Raw genomic sequence first — 26,911 nt, 5'->3', positions numbered from 1 at the left:
TTTATGTGGTGCTGAGGATCAAACCCAGTATCTCACATATGCTAGGCAAGCACTCTACCACCGAGCTACAGCCCCAGTCCACCCCAGCCCCTTTTTATTTTGAGATAGGGTCTCACTAAGTTGCCCAGGTTGACCTCGAACTTGCAATCTTCCTCCTCAGCATCCTGAGTTTCTGAGATAATTCCTCATTTATTTTTCCTATAATATGATCCTACAAGGAACCACTCCATTAGATAACAGTGGAGAGAAAAAAAATCAGGTTTCCAAATCTATTCTCCCCTAGGCAAATTTATTGGATACATATTAACAGACAATTGGAAGGGATTCACACCTGCCAACTGCATTCAAAACCTAGGACTTCCTTCAGGAAAAAAAAAAAAAAGAAAGAAACAAACCAAAAAAAAAAAAAACACTTTTTCCAGAAATATTTAAATTTGGGAAATTTTCACATTTACTAGTATCCCTAAGCCCTGGCTAAAATAAAACCTATCACTGGTTATTTTTTCTCTTATAAAATGACAAGTGATTCAGTATAATAAAAGTTATATTTAGCACACAACTAGTTGCCACATTTAAGCAATAACAGGGAGACAGCTATCTATGTAGGATATATTAAATATCCTAATCATCTCATTGGAAAAGCACTAAACTTAGCATGTTTTAAAAGGAGGAATATGATAATATTGAATACTTAATTTGTTTACCAGAAAAAATACATTTAGAAGAGTATGTCTCTATAAAATAATTAATCACATATGTAAAGAAAAAAACAGAACCATTGACTATGAACAGGCAGGCATATCAATTCAGGAGAACAAATATCTACCTTGATGTTTTAGTCATATCCACCATTGGTTGCCTGGGTTTCAAGTCCAAATATGCATGATTGTTGCTATAGTGACAATATGCCACTTTTGGAATCTGGAACTTAGTAGTACTAGGTACTTATGAGCTTCATAAAACCACCAGTACTTCCTCCCACACTCTGAATCATAGCTCAGACTTTAGAACTTCATAAAATGTGTTTTTATGCTGTCCTTTGAATTCAGTTTTGTTACTTTATCAGCATAGAGTATGTATGTGTGTGTATGCATATATGTAGAGAGAGAGTCAAAAGAAATAATCTAACTAGCATGTTAAATATACATACTCACAAAACATTTAATTAGTATTAAAGATGAGTTGATAAGACAAATTTTGTTCATCATTTAGAGTTTTATTACTATAACTGGGCAAGGCCATATCTTAAAAATCCATGTCTTAGTTAATGGTTATTAATAATAATATTCCTATCATTCATCATGTAATAGGAAAACATAAAATTCAAATATACACTAAGAAGCAGAATCTTATTTTAAGGAAGGTTGATATATTTTTGTTTCCTTTATGAATAATTCCTCATAATTAAAGGCTAATTATTAATGATGCCCCAGAAAAAGGCAGCTCATTGCTAGCAAAATGCTAAGGAAAGAAATATCAATCTCAAATCAGAGTACATTTCCAGATGGTCAAAAAGCCAGGAAACCAGAACCCTCATGCATTGTTAGTGGGAATGGAAAATGGTGTAGCCACCTTTGAACAGTTTGGCAATTTCTCATAAAGTTACACATACAACCCCTTTCACTCCTAGTTATCTCAAGAGAAATTAAAATGTATATCCAGGGGCTGGAGACGTGGCTCAGTGTTAGAGCACTTGCCTAGCATTCATGAAGTCTTCAATACCTAGTCTGAAAATAAATAAATAGATAAATAGACAGACAGAAAAATAAATAAAAACTTCAAAGACTTGCACATGAATGTTTCATAGCAACATTACTCTTTAGTGCCTCAAACTAGAAATAATTAAAATAGTCATTAACAAATGAATGAGTAGACCACACACACACACAAAAAAATTCCATGCCATGGAATGCTATTCAGCAACATAAAGGGATGAATTACTGACATATGCTGGTCATGTATGAAACTCAGAAACATTATGCTAAGTGTAAGAAGATGGAAGTGGACACTCTGTGGTGGCCTCTCATAGACCAGACTCTGCTTGCTCACTCACCTTGCTCCGCTTGCTCAGCAAGCATGTCTGACAAATCCCATATGGCTAAAAAGGAGCAATTCAGTAACTCAAAATGGAAAAGATAAATATGAGAAAAATCCTCCACCTTTCAAAGAAATGATTGAACAGGAGAAGCAAGCAGACAAATCATAAAGAGGTATACATGGCCAATATGCACTGTACATTCCAAGCAGTAACTTCTTATTTTACTTTCTTTAGCTGTTTACCTTTGTAAGATGCAAACAGGTTGAATCCAGTTTAAATGACTATGCTACCCCTTTTATGTCAAGAACTATTGGCAACTAATCCTAGCTCTTGCCTCTTCCATCTGCAGGTCCAGCTAGCAGGGAAGAAAAGAACTTGCTAGGTGGGAGGTCGGTGAAATCTAGAGTAGAATCTATGCTAACCCAAGGTGTTCTGCAGACTATAAATGCAGTTTAACAGGACCCATTTTCCTGTCATAACCCACGATTTTACTAAAAATAATAGACAATTGTTTTTTAAAAAAGAAGAAAAAAGAGACCATATATCACATGATTTCATTTATTTTAAATGTCTGAAAAAAGCAAATTTACAGAGACAGAATGTATATTGGTAGTTGCTCGGAGACAGAACAGATTAGCTGCAGATGGCCAAGAGGAATCCTGAGGGATGAAAATGTTCTAAAACTGATTTATGGTGATGATTGCACCACTTGGTAAAATTACTAAAAATCGTCATCAACTTGGATGAATTTCAAATGTAAAATTTATCTCAATTTAATAGTGGGTTTTTGTTAAGAGTCAGAAAACAATAGAGTTGCAAGGATTCACACGCTTGTATAGATGAAGAAAGCAAAGACCAAAGAGGTTATGAACAATTTGTTTTAAGATCTCCTACTTAGATCACAGCAAAACCAAAACAGGAAAAAAAAAAATCAAAATCTAGCCTCACTCTCCTACCCATTGTGTTATATCTACTGAAACCACTCAAGGAATTTTTTAAGACTATAATAATTACACAGAATTGATAGGTGTTATAGAAGCATCAAGATTTGAGAGTCAACAACTATAACTGCTTAAAATCTATAAACCATTAATAAATACATAATATATATATATATATAATATTTTTCAGAAAGAGCTAAGAAAATTCACTTATCATCCTCCAAAGCCATAAAAACTTGCTTTCAAAATGGCTGACAAAAAAAAAGAGACAATTACGCATTTTTTTTTCCGCTTTTCCAAAAGGAGCTAATATTTCAGGGCAAATAAATGATCCTAGTGTATGAAAGAAAGCATCTGCAGAACAAAAATTAATAAATGTAGATGGAATGAAAGAATGCAAAATTATCATTTTATAACCCTTAATAAAAATTATTCAGGCAAGAATTATGAATTGCTATCAAACCCATTCAGTGAATGGTTGATGAGAGAATTGGACATTTGTAGGAAACAAAAATCACACTGCACAGGTTAGTCTTTTTGAAGATGGAAAAAATACCACAGAACTTTACATGGAAGATCAAGCCTAATCCACAAATAGTCATTGTAAAACTATTTGTGATTGTTCAAATAAATGTGATTTCATGTAAAGTACTCAACATCATATAAAGGCTAAAGTCTTTATTAATTTGCCTATTTATAAGAAATACAGGAAATAGAGGTGAAATATGAACACCAAAAGAAAGTAGTCAAGTACAGAAGGTAAGATATTCCATCTCAGGCAATTAGCCTGGTCTTTTTAAAAAATCAGTTTAAAAATAAGTGTGTGTGTGTGGGGGGGCCGCCTGGGGTTGTGGCTCAGTGGCAGAGTGCTTGCCTCAAAGATAAATAAACTTAAAGAAAAAAGATCTCCCAAGAATAAAACAATTTTAAAAAATTGTGGGAATTGTGAACACTAACAATCAAAAGACTAAACCAGCGCATGCATGTAATTCCAGCCAGTCGGGAAGCTGAAGCAGGAAGATCAGGAGGATCGCAAATTCAACACCAGCCTAAGCAATTTAGTGAGTATGCTAAGCAACTCAGTGAGACCCTGTCTCTAAAGAAAATACAAAAATGAGCTGGGAATGTGGTTCAGTGGTTAACTGCTCCTGAGTTCTGAGTTCAATCCCAGGTACCCGCCTCCCCCCAAAAAAACTTTTAATTTTTAGATTAAAAGAGACGATATAGACAACCAAATATAAAGGTGGTCTTTAATTGGATCCTGGTTGGGAGAAAGCAGCTTCAACAGACAATCCGAAAATAACTCCAAATTTGTATAAGGAATATTAGACAATACTGAAATTTTGCCGAGTGTGAGGTTATTTTTTATTATTTTTGAGAGAGAATTTTAATATTTATTCTTTATTTTTCGGCGGACACAACATCTTTGTGTGTATGTGGTGCTGAGGATAGAACCTGGGCCGCTTGAGCCACATCCCCAGCCCACGAGTTTATTCTTTTTATACAGGAATATGTTTCATAGACATACAATGAACTAACTAAAAGATCTAGATGTCTAAAGGTCACTTCAAAATACTTCAAAGAATTAAATTTAAAATCCAAGCCTTAACTTCCTAATTCACTGCTGTTACCACTAAATGCTTGTTAAATATTCATAAAATATAACTACACAGAACTCTTGCACGCAAGAGTTGAGAAGTGACCTACAGGATTCCTTTAAAAAAAGAAAAATAGGCACTGTAAAGAAAACTCTGAGGTAACAACATAATACTGTTGACAACCCAATGAGTCATGAACAGAGAGCTTTGCCCAAAAAGGGCTAAAAACATCTAGCTTTCTTAAGGTACAGAGCAGGAAAATGTAGCTGTTTCAAATCACAGGTAACGCTTGGAGGCGGATGTGGCTCTTCTAATTGAAGAGGCAGCCCCCACCCAGAGCAAACCTCAATTATTACACAAAATCACTTAATCCTTTCTGATTTCACTGCTCCTTTTCAACCAGTCATGTAACTCTCAAATTGTGGTGCGGTTAGGGGACAGTATTTCAAAAACTCTTCTCCTTTGACTGGAGATGTGGTTCAGTTGGTAGAGTGCTTGCCTTCCATGCACAAGGTCCTGGGTTCAATCCCCAGCACCACCAAAGGAAAAAAAAAAGCTCCTCCCCTTAAGGGCTATCATCCCAAATTTTTCAAGGGGGGGGGGGGCGGGCCTTCAAATCTCAGTAGCAGGAACTGGGGCCCTTCCTCAGGCCCTGGAGAACGAACTGGCAATCAGCAGATCCCAGATTCATTTGCCACTTTTTTCTCCCCCTTTAAAACCATAGGGTGGCGCTATCCTCGCTCCTTCCCTACACTGGGGGCGTGGGGAAATCCACCAGTGCAGTCCGAGTGAAGGAGGTCCGCCTGGGGCCTCCTATAGGCTTCGTGGCCGCCGGGCCCCCCAAGGCCCTGCCCCGCCCCCCGCCTCTCCTCTTCGGGCACCTCCTGTGCAGGTTAGCCTGCAAGTCCCCCTGCTTCTCTTCAGCAATGCAATCTCAGAAATTCTTAATATTCTGGCAAGTGGGACCACTGAAAGAGACCCTGAAAGTGGGCACTTTGGCTCAAAAGTCCGCAACGCAGCAAGTAAGAAACGTGCAAAAAGAAGTCTCAAGATCTCTAGCACTCCGCCCAAGTTCTACCGCCTCGGACCAAGAATCTAGTGTCCCGATTTCCAGCGCCCCGCCCCCTCAATGCCCCTGGCTTCCGTGCGTCAGGAGTCACGTGCCGCGTCTCCCTTTCCCTACCGGCAACCCGGCGCATCCTCATTCCGGAAGTCGCGCTCATTCGCACCGGGCTCCTCCCACCACGGGTGACGTCAAACTCAGCTCCTACCACTGCCCAGCCTCCGCCTCCAGGCGCGGGGAGGGCTGTCGTTTCCTTACGGTAAGCCCAGCTACTTCCGGGCCCCTAGACAGTACCAGCGAGGGTTTTGTAGTTACAGATTGGGCAGGCCTTGGACGCGCGTGAGTACAGTTTGAAAGACCTACGACTCGCTATTTGCAGGCCACCTACATAGGGGCCTTTCCCCCTCTCCGCAACTTGTACTCCACTTGGTTCCGCCGAGACCCACGACGGTTCCGCCCCCTTCTTCCTTGTCATTGATGTTGTTGTTCTTGTCAGTGCCGCAGCCCCGACCGCCGGGAGCTCGAACCCGAGCCGGGGCCGCCCGAGTGGCGCGGTGGCGGCGGAGGCGGCAGCGGCTGCGGCTGCAGCAGCTGCGACGGCTACGGGGGCTGCTCCGGGGACTGCGGGGGCGGCCGGGAGCCGACAGCCGGCGGCGGGGCCGGATGGCTCTGTGCGGACAGGCAGCGGGCGCCGCGTCGCTACCTAGCGAGCTGATCGTGCATATCTTCTCCTTCTTGCCCGCGCCGGACCGGCTGCGGGCCTCGGCTTCCTGCTCGCACTGGCGCGAGTGCCTCTTCTACCCGGCTCTGTGGCCTCAGCTCCGCATCTGCCTCCGCGTCTCGCCCGCGGAGCAGCCCCGGCTCGAATTCCTCATGCGCAAGTGCGGCTGGTTCGTGCGAGAGTTGCGCGTTGAGTTCGCCGCGGAGAACTACCTGAGCGGAGGCGGCGGCCCTGGCGACGGAGGTGGCGCGGACTCGGGAACTGGAGGGGAAGAAGTCGAGGGCCTGCAGCTCTCCACCAGTTGGCTGGAAGTGCTGCGCACCTACTTGGAGCTGGTGCTGTGCGTGCTGGTCAGCATCCGGAACAACAGGTAGGTTTCTGGTGGGCCCAGTCCCCGCTCCCGACTGGCGACGGACCCCCTTCCCTTCTCCCCGAAATAGATTCTGTGGGACGCGCCAAGCTCGCTTCAGCCTTGCTTGTTTCAGTGAAGATGTCCGTTCTAACAGGACGATTTTCTTAAGGCAAGAGGGCATAATGGGACACTTTACAGCGATGGACTCAAGTGTTTTTCAGACACCACTCCAGGCACTGTCTCATTCATCCTCTTGGTGGAGGTGGGATGAGGCTGACAGGAGCTATCATTCTTCATTTCATACATGAGAGAGTCAGACTTGGAGGGTAAGGCCTGTGGGAGAAACAAAACATAACCCGGTTTTCAGACACTGAACCTTACCATTGGAAGTATATGATGGTAGGGAAGGAGTAATGGTGCTACTGGTGTTCCATAGTTACAGAGTCCTTCTAAAAGAAGTTTTTAACAGTCATTTTTCTTTTTTTCACCTGGAATTGTTCAAATAGGCTGGACCAGATCCAAAGAGAAGGAGGAATGGAGTGTTCTTTGAAAGTATTGGGGGAGAGGTGATTGTCAGAATTGGAAGTCTACCCCCCTCAGCGCCCTCCACCCCCACCCCCCTCCCGCAGTGCACCTCCAGACTGAACTTGTCCGCAGTGATTCACCTAAGCCTAACACAGTATAGTTTGCGGGTGGGGATGGAGGTGCCATGGCCGGCCCATGTCTACAATGGATAAGCATGAAACTCTTCTGGGTTTGCAACAGGACTTTACTATAATTCTGCTATTTACTCCCCCTGTTCTAACTCAGTATCCTGATGGTAAATTTATTTCTCTTTCACCCTTTCCAAACCCTATTAGTTTGTATTTCCTACGTTTGAATATTTTGATCTTAAACCTCTTTTAAATTGAAAGTTCAAAAGTTCAGGGGAAAAAAGGAGAACCTTACATAGTAATAATGGTTTAGTACTTTCAAATTCATTTCCTATTTGAGCTTCTCACTAACCCTATGAGTCAGGGTTTGATTGTTATCCCGTTTTATAGAAACGAAACTGATGCTTTACAAGGTCAGGTGGTATACACATTGTCATGCAGCATTATTTTTCTACCAAGAATCACATTCTTCCTTTTGCAATAAACACACTGCCAGCATTTGTGCTAAAGACGATTGAGAGCAGGCCTTGGTTAATTGTGAATTTATATAAATATTATAGGTACATAGATATTTCCATAATTCTGTGTCCAGATCAGAAGTCAAGAGATAAGCATTATAACACCAAGTTGTATCTGGAGCATGGCTCTATTATTCCAGTGGCCTGTGTATTTCCACAGCTTTTTACATGAAGACATTCCATTTACTTACTTTGATTTTACCTTGCAAGAGAGTCGGTTAAGTATTATTAGGCTGTTGGTATTGATTAAGTTGGAGATTCTTTCTCAGAGTTGTACGTGTAAGTTAGAGGACCAACTGACCCAGAAGTTGAAAGATTCAAACTCACTGATAAACCAAGATTGGAGTTTAAGTCTGTTCTGAAATCATATAGCCCTTCTGTGCAACCATCCAAAAAAAATGCGTGACTTTGGTCAAAGTAAAAACTAACATTTTACAGTGCCTACTTTCTTTTCAGCATTTTAATAACTGTTTGGACCTATGGATGGATGAATAATATTATGTAGGCAAATAATGGCATATCACATCTTCCCTTTGTTGTTTAATTCTCCTGACCTCTTCCTCACCCCTACTACTATTATTAGCATCCCAATCTACTTGTCTGTAAGGCCACCTATGCTTGCTCTTCTATGTCAGCAGTCACCTCTATACAAATACAGAAGACTATCATCCTGATTTTAAGATTTTTTTGTTGTCTACTATAGGAATGGAGCTACCTACATGTGATGCTGCTTTGTTAGCATATTCATGTATGTGTTTGAAATTAAACTAGTATAATTATATTATTTGTACTAAGGATATTTCAAAGAGTTTTTTATTGCATTTTTATTGCATTTAATTTTACATAATAATGGGATTCATTGTGATGAATGTGATGAATGTCATATTTATAACATGCACATAACAATTTGGTCAAAGAGTTTTTAAAAATAAGTTTATAAATTTAGGTATAAATTATGCCTTTTATGTTTGAAAATGTCTTGTTGCTCTAGTAATACTGGAAGTATTAATCCAGCTATCAAAAATATAGACATAACTGGTTTCCTTTAAGTTTTAACAAATCTGAAAATGTTTTAAATCAAATTATTATTTAGTAAATCTGGGAAAGCCTAATATTTCTTTCTGTAATTATAAACTACAGACATCAGATCAGGTTCAATTAAAGACCTGAAGCATAGTGTATAATAACATTGTTTAGTGGCATTTTGGTTTTCCAAACCATAACATTTAGTAACTATATAAACATTTGATATTTTTCTTTTTAAATTTGTAGTGGTTTTGCTTTATAATTTCTGCAATTCTACAAGTTGGAAAAGGGTATTATACCAGAGCATAAATATTGTGCTTCCAGGCTTTGTGCTAAATTGCTTTATACAGTTCATACAATCCAGACTGTTACTTTGTTTTATTCCAGATAATTTCATGTACTTCAAGAAAAGAACAAAAACTGTAACCTTAAATTGTGGGAAATTTCAAGGGTACTGATCTTCAGCAAGGATAATTGGCATTTTGTTTTGCTCACATTCATTGTCAGAATGATTATGGTTGCCATACTGATATCCTAGGTGTTAGGAACAACAAATGAGGTGTAGAACTGGCTCTTAGAAGGTAAAACAGTCCTTTGTGTTTCATAAATCCCTTCTTTACAAGGGGCTAGGACACCTATCACTTGATATATAAAACAGAAATACAGTAAGGACTCAATCAATTGTATGATAGGTTCAATTGGCTGAATTTCTTTCACAGTTCTCCAAAAAATTGTACCATAAAATAACAAATTCAGAAATATATTTATAGTTTTTAATTTGCTTATCATGTTGAGTATCAACTTGAAATGCTGTATTTTAGACCAATTAAGAAAAATAAGAGTCTGTGATTCATAAGATTTATGTTAATAGACTCACTTGCTGAAAACACATTCTTTCACAGTAGCCACAGGCACATTGTCATTATCTAGTTTATGTTTTTCTGGACTGTATAAAATATTTTACATAAGCCTTTTTTTAATGAAATGCTAAATTAGGGTATTTAAAAGAATGAATATTGTAAACGGCCAGAACAGGTTGATTTCCTGTTAAAATTCTAGATTACATCTCTCGTTACATGTGTGTAAATTGAACATTTCAATTTATGCTTCTATGCCCTCTGTTAGTCAGCTTTCCATTACTACAGCAAATGCCTAAGATAAATCAATTTAAAAAGAGAAATGGTTTATTTTGATTCACAGTTTTGGATGTTTCAGTCCCTGACTGTTGGAACCTGTTGCTTTTGGGCCTTGTAGCAAGGCAGTTGATCATGGTAGGAAGCAACTATAGAGCAAAAAGCCACTCATCTCATGTCTGGGATGTGGAGAAAGAAAGGAAGAAACTAGAGTCCCACAATCCCCTTCAAGGGCATGTGCCCAGGACCTAAAATTTCCCATTAGGCCCAAAGTCTTGAAGTTTCTACCACTTCACAATAGTGCCACAGGTTAAGGACCAAGATTTTAACACATGGACATTTGGAGGACATTTCAGATTCAAACTATAGCACCTTCTTACAGAAAAAAATACTAACAATTCTTTGATTTGTTGTTGTTGTTGTTGTTATCTTATTGATTTGACATACACAGGAAGGAAAAATCTTAGCTTTGTATTATTTCCTCAATATCAGTCTATCAAAACACAGTAACAAGATCTCTTAATAGTACATCTATAAATAAGTTAAAATTTTTGGACATTTCAGATTACTATCTAAGATGTTAGGAAGTACCTTGAAAGTTTGTACAACTGCCTTGTTTTTCTTAAAATATTTTTCCTCATCAGAGATAATAAATTGTATATGGAACAGCGTTTCACTTTTGGGAGCTGACTTTCTTATTATTATTCATTGCCTTAAAAAGCCCATTTACAGATTAAATAAGTTTGTTGGGAATCTTCTTAGTCTACACTGCCCAAGTAGCAGTTAGAGAAGTGAGGTGAGACTATGCAATCCCACAGACTCCTTACCTTAAAACTAACATAGAAGGGTTGGGGTTGTGGCTCCATGGTAGAGTGGTTGCCTAGCACATGTGAGGCACTGGGTTTGATTCTTAGCACCATATATAAATAAATAAATTAAATAAAGGTCCATCAACAACTAAAAATATATTTTTAAAAAACTGATATATTAATATGGTTTCCTAGGGATAACTTCAAGGTCATTAAGAAGAGAGTCTAAAAAAACTAACTTCCTGGAAGGGCTGCTAAGAAAGGGTTTAGAGTTCTCTCTATAGGTACATTCTTTTTTTTTTGTTTCCTTTTCTTTTTTTTTTTTTTTTTTTTTTTGGCATTGCTAGGGATCATACCGAGGGTTTCAGGCACACTAGAAAGTTGTTCTACCACTGAAGTACATCCCCATTCCCATAGGTGCATTCTTCTGATCACTGAGAAATTGATAAAAGGAGGATAAAATGTAAAGGAAAAAAAGAAAAGATTTTTTAAATATCTTTTTTTTTTTCCTGTTAAATGAAGCTATTGAGCAGCTTTTGGGTGAAGTCATTAAACCTTTCCATTTTAATGTAATATTGTCCCTGAGACAGTCTTGGAAGAACTCCCACCAACTTCACCAGTTTATATAGAATCTAAGGTGACAGTTACAGAAAACTTGGGGTTTTTTTCCTGAAATATTGAGAGCCTACTGTGTATCATACAGTTAAGAAAAGCTCCCTGTTCTCACTGAATCTACATCCTAGAGGAGGAAGAGAGAAACAAGTAACTTAATAAAAGGTTATTTCAGAAAATCTGATGATAAAAGAGAACTATGTAATAGTGATTAGATGGCAACAGTAGATAGTGATCTAGGAAAACCTCTTTTGAGAAGGATATTTGAGTTGTAACATGAATGATAAGAGTTGCCCATTGAGAGATCTGAGCAAATTACATTCTTAGCACAAAGATCTTACACCAGACAAATTTTTGACCAGTAGGAGTACTAGGAAAGTCTGACAGGACCATAGCAATGAGTATGAGAACAGTGTCATGATGAGCTTCAGTGTGAAGAAAGGAGGAGGAATGGGGTTATATGACATGTGGAATGAATTTGAAATATATTCTAAGCATAGAAGGCATTTTAAAAAATTTAAGGACAAGAATAACAAATGTAATTTGCATTAAGATCATCACTTTTGTAGCATATAATGAATAGAGCAAGAGAGGAAGCAGGGAGACTAGTTGGAAAGCAATGGCAGTAATGTATATAAGAGATGATAGTAGTTTGGACTAATGTAGAGACAGAGGAGGTGGAAAGAAGTAGATGAATTTGGAATTGTAAAGCCAAGAGGACTTGCTGACTAGATGTAAGAGAAAAAGAAGGAAATATTTTTCATCATTTCTCTTTTTAAGACTCATTCCATTTTTTTCTGGTTCTTGTGGATTTTTTTATTTTTTTTTTGTATAATTAGTTATACATGACAGCAGAATGCATTTTGATTCATTATACACAAATGGAGCACAACTTTTCATTTCTCTGTGCCCAGTGTAGAGTTGCACCATATGTGCAAGACTTGCTCGATTTTCTTGACCTCCTTATTGATAAAATTATGTTTTGATAGTATGTTAAAAAATAATTTTCAATGTTAATTGTATTTAAATATACCTTTCATATGTAACTTTTTGGGATTTGGGGGTGGTGGTGATTCTTATATGGAACTTATAAATTCTGGGAAATAGGTTTAGTTAATGGATCCTAATAAAGCTAATAAGGAATATTATTACAGGCCAGTGACTTATTTCTGGGCTCTGATGTTGCACTATTCAGTATTGTAGCCACTAGCCACATGTAGTTATTTAGATTTTATTAATTAAATAAAATTAAAGATTTGGTTCATCCCACAAACCATATTTCAAGTAACTAGCAAAAGCAAGGCACTAAGCAGCTCAGTGAGGTCCTGTCTCTAAATAAAATACAAAATAGGGCTAGTGGTGTGGCTCAGTGGTTGAGTATCCCTGAGTACAATCCGCACCACCAAAAGGGAAATTTTTTAAAAAAGTGTTATGTCAGTGTGAAAACACTCACATTGAATGTGGGTTAAGAAAAATAGAATTGACCCAAGAGAATTTCATGTAATTATTATTTTTTATTATTTGAGAAATAGAAAAAAAAATATTCATAATCTTGTTTAGCATTGGGAAAGATTTTAATCTATTTATGAGTATCTTTTTTAAAAAAAACAGGTTCATTTGTATTCCTTGTTTCCATAGATAATTAGAATTATCTATATTAAGTCCAGTTTGCATTTTTCCACTATTCTTATTACATCATGGAAATAATTTTGGATTCTCTGGTATGAACAGAAATATACACTGCCATAGGTAAAGTCCCCAATCTTGAACAACAGAAGAAAAACAAAATCTTAATGCTTGAGATCTCAGATGCTTTGTGTCTTAGTTATACTAAACAGTCCAACTGGAATCTGAGGGGAAAATTAAGGATTTTTATCCCTCTGCAATTAAATCTTGAGAAGTATTTCTTGAGTACATGGTTGGTTAATAGTTTTCAAAGAATTTGCCTAAATTGGTTTTTCTGAGACTATTAAAAGTTGTAATGGGGAAATTCTTATGTTATAAAGAAAGCAAACATGTTAGTCACTGTCATCAAAATGCCCAACAAGAACAACTTAGAGAAAGAAAAGTTTCTTTTGGCTCATAGTTTCAAAGGTTAGATCTATGGTTAAATGACTCCATTGCTATGGGCCCAAGATGAGAAGAATATCATGGCAGTAAGGCATGGCAGAAGAGCACTGCAAAGTTAATGGCAACCAGAAAGCAGAGTAAATAGGAGGGGCAACAGGAAAGAAAAATCCTCAAAGGGCAAGCCCCCAGTGACCCACCACCTCTAGCCATGCCCCTGCTGCCTACAGTTACCACCCATTCAGTACATTCATACTAGGTTGGACTAATTAGGTTATAGCTCTCCTAATCATTTTACCTCTGGACCTTCCTGCGATAACTCTTTTAAGTTTTTGGAGGACACCTCATATATAAATCATAACAAAAAATATTTTTTCAGTGGAATTTTAATATACATATTTAAGTTGCATGTTTTTCAGTAACTGTAGTTGAAAAGACAAATACAGGTTAGGTATGGTAATGTAAGCCTTTAGTGCTAGGTATTTGACAGGCTGAGGTGGGAAGATTTCTTGAACCAAGGAGTTCAAGACTAGCCTGGGCAACACAGTGAAAAACCCTCCACCCCCCCAAAAGAATAAAAATTATAGGGTATAAGTAAAGAATTTATAGTTTTCCGGCAAATGTATTGTTTTAGAGAGATTCCTATTGTATAATATAAATGAAAACTGGTCTGCAAGTGACATCGGTGATAAATGAGTTGTAGCTAGATTGACTTTTTAGTTTTTCTCATAAATTAAGGTAAATACACCAAATGCCAGTCCCTATTGTAGGAACTGGAGATACAGCTAATAATCAGAAAGTTCTTTATCATGGAGGTTAGTCTAGTGGGAAAAGATGACAAGTATATAGTATATCAGTTGGTAATATATGCTATGAAGCAAAATAACACAGTGAAAGGAGATGGGAGTGGTAGAGGTAGGAAGAAATGTTTCTGTACAAAAATAAATACATTATGGAAGGTCTTAACTGCTGAAATAGTATTTGAAAAAAAGGGAGGGACCAAGCCGTGTGTCTCTCTGAGAATAGTGATATTAGCCAGGACAAGTAGTAATTGGAGAGACTCTGCAATGGGAGTATTACTGGCATATTTGAGAGACAGCAAAGAAAGCAGTAAGGTATAGAAGAAGTTAGCCTCACAAGGAGAAAGTGAGCCAGGCACAGTAGCAGATACCTGTACTCTGAAGTATTTGGGAAGGTAGGCATGAGGACTGAAAGTTCAAAACTATCCTGGGCAACTTAGCAAGATCCTGTCTCAAAATAAAAAGGTCTGGAAATGTAGCTCAGTGATAGACCATTTACCTCGCATGCAGGGCACTGGGTTGGAGCCCTAGTACCACAATAAAGCAAGAGACCTGAAAAATTATTTGAAAATCTGTAAGCTGCTGTAAGGACTTTGGCTTTTACTTTGAAATGAGGGACCATCAAAGCATTTTGAGCTGAGGAGTAGCATGAACTGATATTTCGAAATAATCATACTGGGTGCTGTGTTGGGAACAGCTTGCAGCTTAAGGGTGGGAGTAATTCAAGCAAGAGATGATAGTGTGGCTTGGACTCAAGTAGGAGCAGCAGAAATGATGAGTAGTATGATTCTGTATTTATTTTTATCTAGAAGTTTTCTGGAACTGGGATCTGAGCACAAATAATTAGATATAATTGTATAAAGTCCTTTAAATTGCTGTTCCCTAAATATCTAAAAATACTTTTCTTTATGGTTATTCTTAATCATTTTTTTTCCTTTTTGTGTTAATCATTTGGATGTCAGTAGACATGTCATTAGGGTTTAGACACAGTTTGTTTTCTGAAAACATTTCTTTTCTTTGGTGTTGAACTTGTTACTACCAAAGGACTTGTACAGCAGTGCCCTGTTTGTATAGGCCTTACATAAATTTGGGTCAGTCTATTGAATTTCCCCAGAAACTTCTTGAGTTTCCTTACTGTGATCACTGGGAATTTTCCTTTACTTCTTTTATCCTCACTCACTTTTCTGCTTACAAAAACTCATTACTCTTTGGCATTTGCCTGAGTCTGCTCCTCATATGAGCTATGGATTCAGGTGATAGGAGTGGGTGGGAAGGAAGAAGCAGGTGATGCTCTGAAGGAGTGTTCTTTCTTCATCTTGTGTCCAAACTACTGTTCTCATCATCTGTAACACAAGCCCCTGTTAAATCTGTTTTTTAACTCAAACCTTCTTCATGTACATTCTTCTACTATATCCCTTATGTATATAAGGAAAGGGTAAGAAATAGGGGACTGAGTTAAGCTACATTTTAACCTGGTTTATTATTCAGATGTTGCTAATAATATGGAAAAAGAATTCCACATTTAAAAACCTTAAAAAGAATTATTTTGGTTGAAGACAAAGAGGAAACATAGCCACCTAAGCCAACTTTGATCTTCAGTAACTTAGCCCCACCTTCTCAAGCCACACATCCTACATACCAAAGTTTTGTTAGAATCTACAGAACCACCGCCAGGGTCACTAGGCTGATAAGGCCCATTTGTATTGCCAGCACTGCAGACATTGTTTGGATGTGTTCTTGACATCCCTTCAAACCCTAAGCTGGCTTTTCTAGTCAAACAGCAGTGTTCAACAATCCTTTATTATTCCTTTATTATTACCTTTATTATTCCTCTTTTATAGATGGTGAAACTGAAGCACAGAATACTTGAGTAAACTTGCCAGGATTACATAATTAGAGAAATGACTACCTGTTTTTCTAATTTACCTTATGAAATTATTGAACACACCAAAACCAGATACATGAATTCCAATTATATCCATCACCCCGAGTAATTTGATTTTGCAACATTTGTTGTCTTTTTTTTTTTGCTAAAATATTTTAAAGCAAATTCGAGATTTCCGTGTCATTTTACCTTGCACACTAAAGTATGAATAGCTCTGAAAATTACTGGCATTTTAATAAATACTACAATGCCATTAATATACTTAATTAACAAAGTTATCAATAATTCCTCCATATCACCTGATTTTTAAAGAAATGGTATTTTTGAAACCCTTATTTCCACTCAAAGAATCTAATAATAAGTTCATGGATGGTTGAAACTTAACTACCATAACTCCTTCACATCATTAGTACACAATACATACTTTAATCATTGAATAAACACGGAGTAAGTGGTCTGTAGGCTGAGTTTTTAAGTTAATATGATTTAGCCCCACATCTGGAACTGATGACTTTTAAAAATATGGTTAAAGAACACAATTAGATTAAAGAAATTCATTCTTTTTGGTGATAATAATGGCTTTTGTGTGCTTTACAAAGAGAGTGAAGCACTGTTCATGATTTTGGGTTGTTTCACAACATATCTTAGGACTGGTGAATAGGTTGTATACTATCCGTGTTACCATAGGAACCAGAACAAATTAGTTTGAAGACTTAAGATGAAAAATATTTCTAACTTAACTATAAAATTTTCCTGGTATATTCTTATTACATGCTTTTTTAATATCTATTTTTTAGTTGTTGGACACAATATGTGTATTTTACTTACTTATTTTTATGTGATACTGAGGATCGAACCCAGGGCCTTGTCATGCTAGGTGAGCATTCTACTGCCGAGCCACAACCCCAGCCCTTGTTACATAGTTTTTGAGCTAGTTGTATGTTACAGATACTCTGCAGGAATGAACACTTTCTTCTACTTGAGTTCCACTTGTTATTCAACAATAATGAATGACTACTCAGGTTTCAGATTTCACTTTTAATTAAAAGGAGTATGTGGCTGGGCATAGTGGGACATGCCTATAATCCCCCTAACTCAGGAGGCTGAGGCAGGAGGATTGTAAGTTTGCTCAAAATGACAAATACAAAGGACTGGGGATGTAGCTCAGGGGCAGAGTGCCACTGCGTTCCATCCCAGGTACCACAAAAAAATAAATAAATAAATAAAAATGAAAGTTGTATGTGGCACAATTAGTCTTGTCTTGTTATGGAAGAGTCTCCTGTCATCAAAATGAGGCATTTATTTATTGCCACAAGTTAAGTGGGTTCTCTTCTGTGTTCTTGTCTAAATACTCTTTTTAGTTCCTTTTCTACTGTCTAAAACAATTACAAGCAATGTGGGTGCAGTTTCTACCACATGGTATATTATCTAATTTCAACATGTTTTATTTGAAAGGTACCCCTGAATTGTCAATAATTTTTGTTTTTCTAACTTTTAAAGTTAATTATTTTATTTTGTATCATTAATACATTTTCATTTTGAATGGAAAAATAAGTACTGAAAAACTTTTTCCACAATTGCCCCTCATATACTATTCTAAGATAAATCACTTATAGTTTTTCCTGTCACTTCCAATAAGACCATTATATTTAAGCACACAGTTTTAAATTCAAATAGCATAAACAAAGTAGATGTCAAAATCAGGGTTCTCTACTTGTTTCTGCCTTAAGTAGTGTTGCAGACTTAGACAAGTCACTTCAATTTCCTCATCTATAAAGAGAGAAGATTGGATTCCACAAATCTTAAAAAGTCTGTGTCATTGTGTCTGTGAAGAAAGTTTGTGCATGTAACAATAACATTAGCATTTTATTGCTGCAGTTAGAATTTTTGTTAAAGTGCCCTGTAGTGTATGTTTTCAACACTGCTAGTACATTTTAAAATATTGAATAGCTAGATCCAAAACTGAAAATCTTCCGAGACTCTTTATATTAACTCACTAAATTTTGCTATGATTCAGTTTCAACTTTTTTCAGTGATTTTAAAGTTAAATTTTTAAAAAGGTGAAAGTTATTTAAAACTACTTTTTTTCATTAATTCTCAAATAATGTTTATAAAAATAGAAAATGTGAAAAATTCAGAAAAAAATAAAGTAAGATTCACTAGAGATAATAATGTAATGCATCTTTCTGAAAAATTACAAGAATACTTTATTATTTTGTACTTTTTAATTAATATTTTGGTATGTGCATATTTTTCTCATAATCAAAAATTCTATCATGAGAGCAAGATGGTGGAATAGGAAGTCCAAGCCTTTGTTTCCCCACTTAAACATTAAGCTAACAATATTCAAGACAAAGATATGTTTTAAGTGCAGAAACCAGTCAAGAAGTTAAAGCACCCCAGACAAATACAAAGCTGAGAAAATTCACACCATTATGAGTAAGAGAAGTAAATTTCACTTTGCTTACATTAGCCCTTTCCCCAAACCAGCTCAGCTTAGGACCAAGAAAATCTCCTGTAACTTCATCTTTGGTGGGGAAAAAAAGAATGTGGAGCTTGCAGCTGGCATCATGTCTTCTAACCTTTTGGTATGTTCCCCAAGGAGCCAATTTCTGATTTGTCTCATACTGAGCACTGAAAGACTCGTAGAACAGAGAACCTTGAGATAACACTTGTTTGTGGAGACTGAGAAAAAGCTAAGAATGGGGGCTTTTCCTCCAGAAAGAGGAAAGAAATGAGGTAAACCTTATACCCAGTCTTTCAGTGTTATCCCCAAGGAGCTGGTTTCCATCTTTCTTCATACCAAGAACTAAAGGACCAGCAGAGCGTAGTCACCTGGAACAGCTAAGAACAAAGGGAAAGGAATTAGCACCTCCTATACCTGATACTATTTTGTGAGATTTGGGTGAAAGTGTAGTTTCTTCAAATGCTGACACCAACACAACCATACAGGAGTCCCTCCTTATTCACAGCTTTACTTTCTAAAGTTTCAGTTCTCCATTCTTAACAACAGTCCAAAAATATTAAATGGAAAATTCCAGAAATAAAAGTTCTAAATTGCATACCATTTTAATAGCCATCTCATTTATCAGAATGATTCAAGGCATCACATTCAGGTAACCATTATTTTACTTAATAATGACCCTAAAGCACAGTGTAGTGATGCTGGCAGTTCAGATAAGCCAAAGGAAAGCCTTGGAAGTGTTTCCTTGAAGTGAAAATGTGAAAGTACTTAAGGAAAGAAAATAATTGTACACTAAGTTTGGTGGAATCTACAAAGAGAACAGATATTCTCTCTGAAATGGTAAAGATGGAAAAATAAATTTGTTTTAGTATTGCTATGACACCTCAAACTGCAAAAATTATGGCCACAGTGTATGATAAAAGCATAATTAAGGTGAAAAGGGCACTAAATTTGTCGTGTAAAACATGAACATAAAACATATTTCAATTAATGGAAACATTTTGCTACAGAAAGCATTAAGTCTATATGAAGACTTCAGCAAGGGATGTCCTAAAACAGGTGACTTCAAGCCATTGATTGCAAATATGATTCAGGAATAGGTTTGGACTAAAAAAATATCAAAATTACTGAACAAACTATGCCTGCCAATGAATAAGCTGTTGCCACATTTCTGGCAGAGTTAAAGGTATTGATTAAGGATAAAGAATGCCATCCAAAGCAACTCTTAAATTGCAATGAAACAAGGCCATTCTGGAACAAGATTGCCAATACAATCTACATTCGTAAAAGTGCAAAAGAGGCACCAGAGCATAAAACATGGAAAGACAGATTAACTCTGGTACTGTGTAATAAGACAAAGGCAGTAGTGTACAGAATGAAGAACCCATGAGCTCACAAAAGCAAAATAAAAATTACACTTTGAAAGAGACCATATTTTATATGTCTCTTGTATTTTATATGTCTCTATATGTTATTATATTTGTTCTATTGGTTGTTAATTTCCTACTGTGCCTAAACTATATAAATATAGGAAAAAATTCGTATATATAGAGTTTAATACTGTTGTCTCAGTCCACCACTGGGGGTGTTGGAACATATTTCCCTGCAGATGAGGTAGACCTCCTAAACAAGGAACATGAGAAATGAAGAAAGCAAGACATAATCAAATATAAATGTATAGTAACCAATCCAAAGGAAATGGAGATTTATGCTGGATATAGTGGCACATGCCTGTAATCCCAGCAACTCAGGAGACTAAGGCCACACATCACAAGTTCAAGGCCAGCACCTTAGTGAGACCTGTTTCAACTTTTTTTTTAAAGGCTAGGGATGTAGATCAGGATGCCCCTGTTTTTCTCCCCCTGTACTGCGAAAAGAGAAGAAAGAAAAGTAAGAGTTGGAGATTTATGATTTAGCTTCAAAGAATTCAAATTAATCATCTTGGAGAAGCTCAGTGAAAGAAAACATTGAAAGACAACTGAAAATTTAAAAATAAATAAATGAACAAATGAGTATTTAAAGAGCAGGAATTAATTTTTTAAAGCAGAAGAAACACCTCAAAAGAAAACAATACAATAAAAGTCAGTGGAACAAAAGAAAAAAAATGAATGAATAAAACTCACGGAAACTATAATAGAAAATAGGACAGACAGCAGAATACATCAGACACTAGAAAGGCAATATGTCAATCAATGGAAGGGTAACTGATGTGATTCAGCAATCTGTATACGGGGTAAAATTGGGAGTTCATAACCCACTTGAACCAAACCGTGTAATATGATGTATTAAGAACTATGTAATATTTTGAAAGACCAATAATAAAAAAATTAAAAATTAAAAAAAAATAGCTTCTTCTCAGCGAAAGAAACAATCAATCAGGTGAAGAGAGAGCCTATATTTTGGGAGCAAATTTTTTCCACACACACATCAGATAGAGCACTAATCTCCAGGATATATAAAGAACTCAAAAAACTTAATACCAGAAAATCAATAAATGGGCTAAGGAGCTGAACAGACACTTCTCAGAAGAAGACATACAATCAATCAACAAATATATGAAAAAATATTCAACATCTCTAGTAATTAGAGAAATGCAAACCAAAACTACTCTAATATTTCATCGTACTCTTGTCACAATGGCAGTTATCAAGAATATAGACAACTATATTAAGAATACAGACAACAATAAGTGTTGATGAGGATTTGGGGGACAAGGCACACTCATACATTGCCTAATGAATTTTATTTCAATTAATACACAAGGATGACTTGTAACTGACTTATTGTGTTCATGTTGATTTTGGTAATGTCCTTGAGAGTATTTGTTCCTTTTGAGCAGTTTACTATTCTTCAATACTTTTCTCTAACAATATTAATAAGTTTATCAAGTTTTTTTTGCACAGAAATGACAAAAGGGGAGTTAAGCCCACAATCTTTAAAATATAAGAATCAATAAGTTTGAGTGATTTTATTAAAATTGTTCATAATGCATCAATTGTATGTTAGACAAAACTTCAGAAATAAGTGACAACAATAAAGAAAAGAACTAGAAAAAAAAGACAATGGTATAAAAATTCTTGTATAGGTTTTGTTTGAAAATTAGTTTTATTGATCAATGCCACAAATTTAAATTTTTGACTACAAGTTAGTTATATATTTAGTTTTTACAAGAATTCCCAAATCATGTTTCAGAGTAGTTTTCTAATATTCCCACTCACAATGCATGATTGATCTACTTCTTTTGTAACATTTTATGATTGGAACTTCTAAAAAGTTTAGCTATTCTATTAGGTGTGATGATGAGTGATATCTCATAATAGCTTTAATTTTTATTTCTCTAGTGGCTAATAATATTGAATGAATTTTGAGGTATGTTCATTCAATTTGAATAATTTTGATCAGGTTGTTTTTTCTTACTGTTGAATTTTGAGAGATATTAGTTGTTGGATATAGAGTTTGTGAGCATTTTTACCAAGTTCATGGCCTTTCTTTTCATTGTCTTGACATGTTCTTCCAAATAACAGATATTTTTAGTTTGATTAGGTCCAAATTATTATTTTTTTCTTATAATGTGGGAATTAGGGTGTGACTTTGGTTTGTATGTATTTGTATCCAGAAAGTTGAGTCTTTCATTATAATAAATGCTTTTTTATGTTAATCATTATAATAAATTTTGATCAAGCTTTAAAACACAGAATTTTTTCATTTACTCCTAGAACTTGATACTTTTACATTTTACCAATAAGTCTGCATGCCATTTCATTTTAATTTTCTATGAGATGGAATGTTTAGGAGGGATTTCCTTCTTTACCTATGGGAGATTAAAATGTTCCCCTCTCTCCATTGAAGTGGTTATATACTTTCATTAAAAAAAAAAAAATGAGCATACCTGGAAATTCAGCTGTATGTTAGAGATACTGATTTCATTTCTACTCAATTTAGTTCTATATTATAGTCACATATAGCTGGACTATATAGTACCACTATTTTTAATTTTAGAAGAACCTTCATAATATTTTGCATAATGTGAAATTTACTTTTCCAACAATATCCTACAAGAGTCCCCTTTTCTCTACACCCTAGCCTACACTTATTATCTTTAGTTTTTGTTTATTTTTCATATTACCCTTTCTTAGCGGAATGGAGTGACATCTCACTGTGGTTTTGATTTGCATTTCCCTGAAAATTAGTGATTTTGAGCCCTTTTTTTCACATAGGTACATGTTTTCACATTTATCTATCTTTGGATAAATGTCAGTTCAGTTCCTAATGCCCATTTTTAAATTGAGTTATTTGGGTTTTTTTTTTCCTTTTTTCCTATTGAATAGAATTCTGTATACACTTTGTGTAATAAACCTTTATTAAATAAAAAAAAAATAAAAAAATAAAACTCACGGAAACTAATAAGACTCCATCAAGTGAACAGATATAAGCAATGAAGTCCCAAAAGGAGACAGAGAGAGAAAGGAGCATAAAGGCTGTTTCAAGATGGCACCAGACACAGTGGTGCACACCTATACTCCCAGCAGTGGGAGGCCAAGACAGGAGGATCACAAATTCAAGGCCAGCCTCAGCAACTTAACGAGACCCTAAGCAACTTAGTGAAAGACCCTGTCTCAACATAAAAAATAAAAAGAGTGGGGATATAGCTCAGTGGTTAAGCACCCTGGGTTTATTCCTAGTACCAAAAAAGAAAAAGAAAAAGAACCACTAAACATTTCCTAAATCTGAGGAGGGAAATGATTCTAGATCATTTCATCCAGATTGATGAAGCTTCCTATTTGGTATTAATAGAAAGAACCCAAAGTGGCATACACCAACAGCATTATGGTCAAATTGTCCAAAGACATAATGTTTTGAAAACAGCAAAAGTGACTTATCACATGTAAAAGAACGTCCATAAGACTCTGAGCAGTTTTCTCAGAAGAAACCTTGCAGACCAAGAAAGTGAAATGATATGCCCACAGTACTTGAGGGGAGGGGGAGAACCTGCCTACCAAGAATAATACTCAGCAGTGCAGAACATCAGAAGTGAAGAAGAGATAAAGACTTTCCCAGATAAACAAAAGCTGAAGGGAAACCCCTTCACCGCTAGACCAACTTTATAAGAAATTTTAAACAGAGTACTTCACATTGAAACAAAAGACACTAAGTAGCAACACAATCCACATGAAAGTATAAAATTCAGTAATAATGGAAAATGTATGGATATAGAATACTATTGTAATGCTTGTGAGTAAATCACTGTTGAAAGAAAAATATCGAGAATAACTGTAGATAGGGGCTGGGGCTGTAATTCAGTGGCAAAGTGCTTGCTTTGCACATGTGAGGTACTGGGTTCGATCCTCAGCATCACATAAAAGTAAACAAAATAAAGGCATGAAGGCATGCTGTCCATACACAACTACCAAAAATATTTAAAAAGAATAACTGTAGATAAAATATTGAATTTACAATGTAAAAATATGTAAATTGGAGCATCAGTAACAGTGTGTGGGGATTGTAGAAGACTTGTACACGAGCAAAGTTATCTAAAAGTGTACTCTTGGAGATAAGAGTGCACTTTTAGATAACTTTATCAAATTAAGATGAATTTTGTAGGCCCCTGATAACATAAAGAAAAAAAGATATAGTAGATACACAAAACATAAAGCATACCATTATAAAAATAAATCAGACAGCAGGAAAAGAATGAAAGAATGACAAAACAGGAAAGAAAATGGCAGTAGGAAGTTTTGCTCTTCAATAATTACATTAAATGCAAATGAATTAATTCCCCCATCAAAATACAAAGTGGGGCTGAATAGATTTTTTAAGATATCCATGTGCTCTCTACTAGAGACATAAGGATACACATAGCCTGAAAGTGAAGGAATGGGAAGAAAAACTATTCCATACAAATGGTAATCAAAAGAGAGAGAGGTGGCTATGCTAATGTCAGACAAAATCAACTTTTAAGTCACAAACTGAAATAAGACACAATGATGGTGTTATAATTTAGATGTAAGGTGTCCCCCAGAAGCTGATATGTGAGACAATGCAAAAAAGAGGTTAAATGATTGTGTTACAAGAGCCTTAACCTACTAATTAATGAATTAATCCACTGGTATGGATTAATTAGGTGGTAACTGTACGATGTGGTGAGGAGGTAGCTCATCAGGGCATGACTTTTGGGTATGTATATTATCTATGGTGAAGCTGGAGGAGGTGAGTTAACAGGATGTGCCTTTGGGTTATGTATTTTGTTCCTGGGGAGGGGAGTCTCTGCTTCCTAGTGCCATGTTCCAAGCTACTTGCCTCCACTATGCACTTCTGTCATGATGTTCTGCCTCATCTCAGGCCCTGAGGAATGGAGCTGGCTGTCTGTGGAATGAGACCTCTGAAACCATGAGCCCCCAAATAAATTTTGCCTCCTTTAAAATTGTTCTTGAAGGGTCTTTGGATCACAGCAGTGAGAAAGCTGATTAAAACAGATTGTTATTTTGGAATGATTTTAAAAGTCAATTCATTAGGAAGATATAACAGTTACATATGCATCCAACATCAGAGCACCTAAATATTAATCAAATATTTACAGAACTAAAGAGAGAGTTACACAGCAATACAATAGTAGTGGGATATTTCAATACCCTACTCTCATCAATGGATAAAATCATCTAGACCAAAAGTCAGTAAAGAAATAATAGAATTTAAACACATTATTCATCAAATGGACCTAAAGATAAACGTGTGTGGGTGTGTGTAGCATTCCATCCAACAGGAGCAAATTCACATACCACATACTTGTCAAATACAACCAGAAAGTTCTCCAGGATAGGTCACATATATAGGCTACAAAGCTAGCAGTAACAAATTCAAGAATATTGAAATCACATCGCATATTTTTTTTCACCACAATGACATGAAACTAGAAATCAGCAATAGGAGAAAAACTGAAAAATTCACAAGTACATAATTCTAAACAAATAGTCAAGTAAATCAAGTCAAATCTTTTCTTTAACAGAAGGAAAAAGATAAGAGCAGAAAAGAAAAGGAAAAAAACTAGAAAACATCACAAGACTGAGTCACTTTTTGAAAAGATAATTCTATAATAAGAAAACTCAAAAATAGATACAAAGGAGGAGACTGATACCACAGAAACACAAGGGATCAGAAGAGGCTACAATGAACATTCATATGCCATCAAACTGGCTAATTTTAATAGGAATAAATTCTTAGAAACATAGAGCCTACCAAATCTGAATCATGAAGAAATAGAAAATATGGATAGATCAACTTGAGTAAAGAGAGTGAATCAGTAATGATTAACTTCCCAACAAAGAAAAACCCTGAACCAACGGACTTCATTACTAAATTCTACCAGATACTTAAAGAACTAATATTGATACTTCTCAGACCCTTCCAAAACAACTGAAGAGGAAGGAGCACTTTCAAATTCATTTTATGAGGCCAGCATTACCCTGATGTCAAAGCCAAAGATACTCACTACAAGAACATTATAGTTCAGTGTCCCTGAGGAACATAGATGTTAAAAATCCTCAACAAAATTATAACAAAACAAATTAAACAGCACATTAAAAGGATCATTCATCATGATCAAGTAGAATTTATTCCTGAGTCTATAAAGATGGTTCATTGTATAAAAATTGGTAAATGTGATACACCACATCAACAGAATGAAAAATAAAAATCATGTACTTATCTCAGTAGATATAGAAGACAGTCAAAAAAATTCAACATCCTTTAGTGATAAAAATGCACAAAAAAATAGATATTGCAGAAATACAAGACCATTAAGAATAGCAGGGTGCAGTAGTGCATACCTGTAATCCCAACCACTTGGGAGAAAGAGCCCAAGTGTTAGACAAGATTAAGCAACATAGACCCTGACTCAAATTTTTAAAAATAATAATAAAAAAAGGAAAAAGAAGGCCTTATATGAGAACTTTGCAGCTAACATTGTGCTCAGTTTTGAAAAACTGGGAGCTCTTCCTTGAAGTTCAGGAATAAGACATGTACGCCCACTCTTACTGTTTCTTAATGTAGTTAGCCCTAGCCAGAATGATTAGGAAAGAAAAGACATTCAAATCCAAAAGGAAGAAATAAAATTGTCTGCAGATGACATGTTGTTATATATAGAAAACTCTCAATACGCTACACCAAAAAAAAAATTGCAAGTTAAGAAATTAAGCAAAGTTGATGAATACAAAATCAACACAAAAATCAGTTGC

General features: G+C 36.0%; 1 protein-coding gene and 1 non-coding gene across 2 annotated transcripts in view; both read left to right on the top strand.

The window, feature by feature from the left end:
- Window positions 1-5,045: 5,045 nt before the first annotated feature.
- Trnag-ucc (transfer RNA glycine (anticodon UCC)) lies at window positions 5,046-5,118 on the top strand. Its single transcript has one exon. It is a non-coding gene; the product is annotated as a tRNA-Gly (tRNA).
- Window positions 5,119-5,209: 91 nt separating this feature from the next.
- Fbxo33 (F-box protein 33) overlaps window positions 5,210-26,911 on the top strand; it is a 41,989-nt gene continuing 20,287 nt past the window's right edge. Inside the window, exon 1 of the mRNA XM_026411331.2 lies at window positions 5,210-6,731. Coding sequence (XP_026267116.1) covers window positions 6,118-6,731 — 614 coding nt within the window. The 5' untranslated portion in view covers window positions 5,210-6,117. The remainder of the gene's footprint in view (window positions 6,732-26,911) is intronic.

This window comes from Urocitellus parryii, chromosome 6 (assembly GCF_045843805.1).
Source record: "Urocitellus parryii isolate mUroPar1 chromosome 6, mUroPar1.hap1, whole genome shotgun sequence".
In the NCBI taxonomy this organism is placed as follows: Eukaryota; Metazoa; Chordata; class Mammalia; order Rodentia; family Sciuridae; genus Urocitellus; species Urocitellus parryii.
This window is presented reverse-complemented; position numbering and strand designations above follow the sequence as displayed.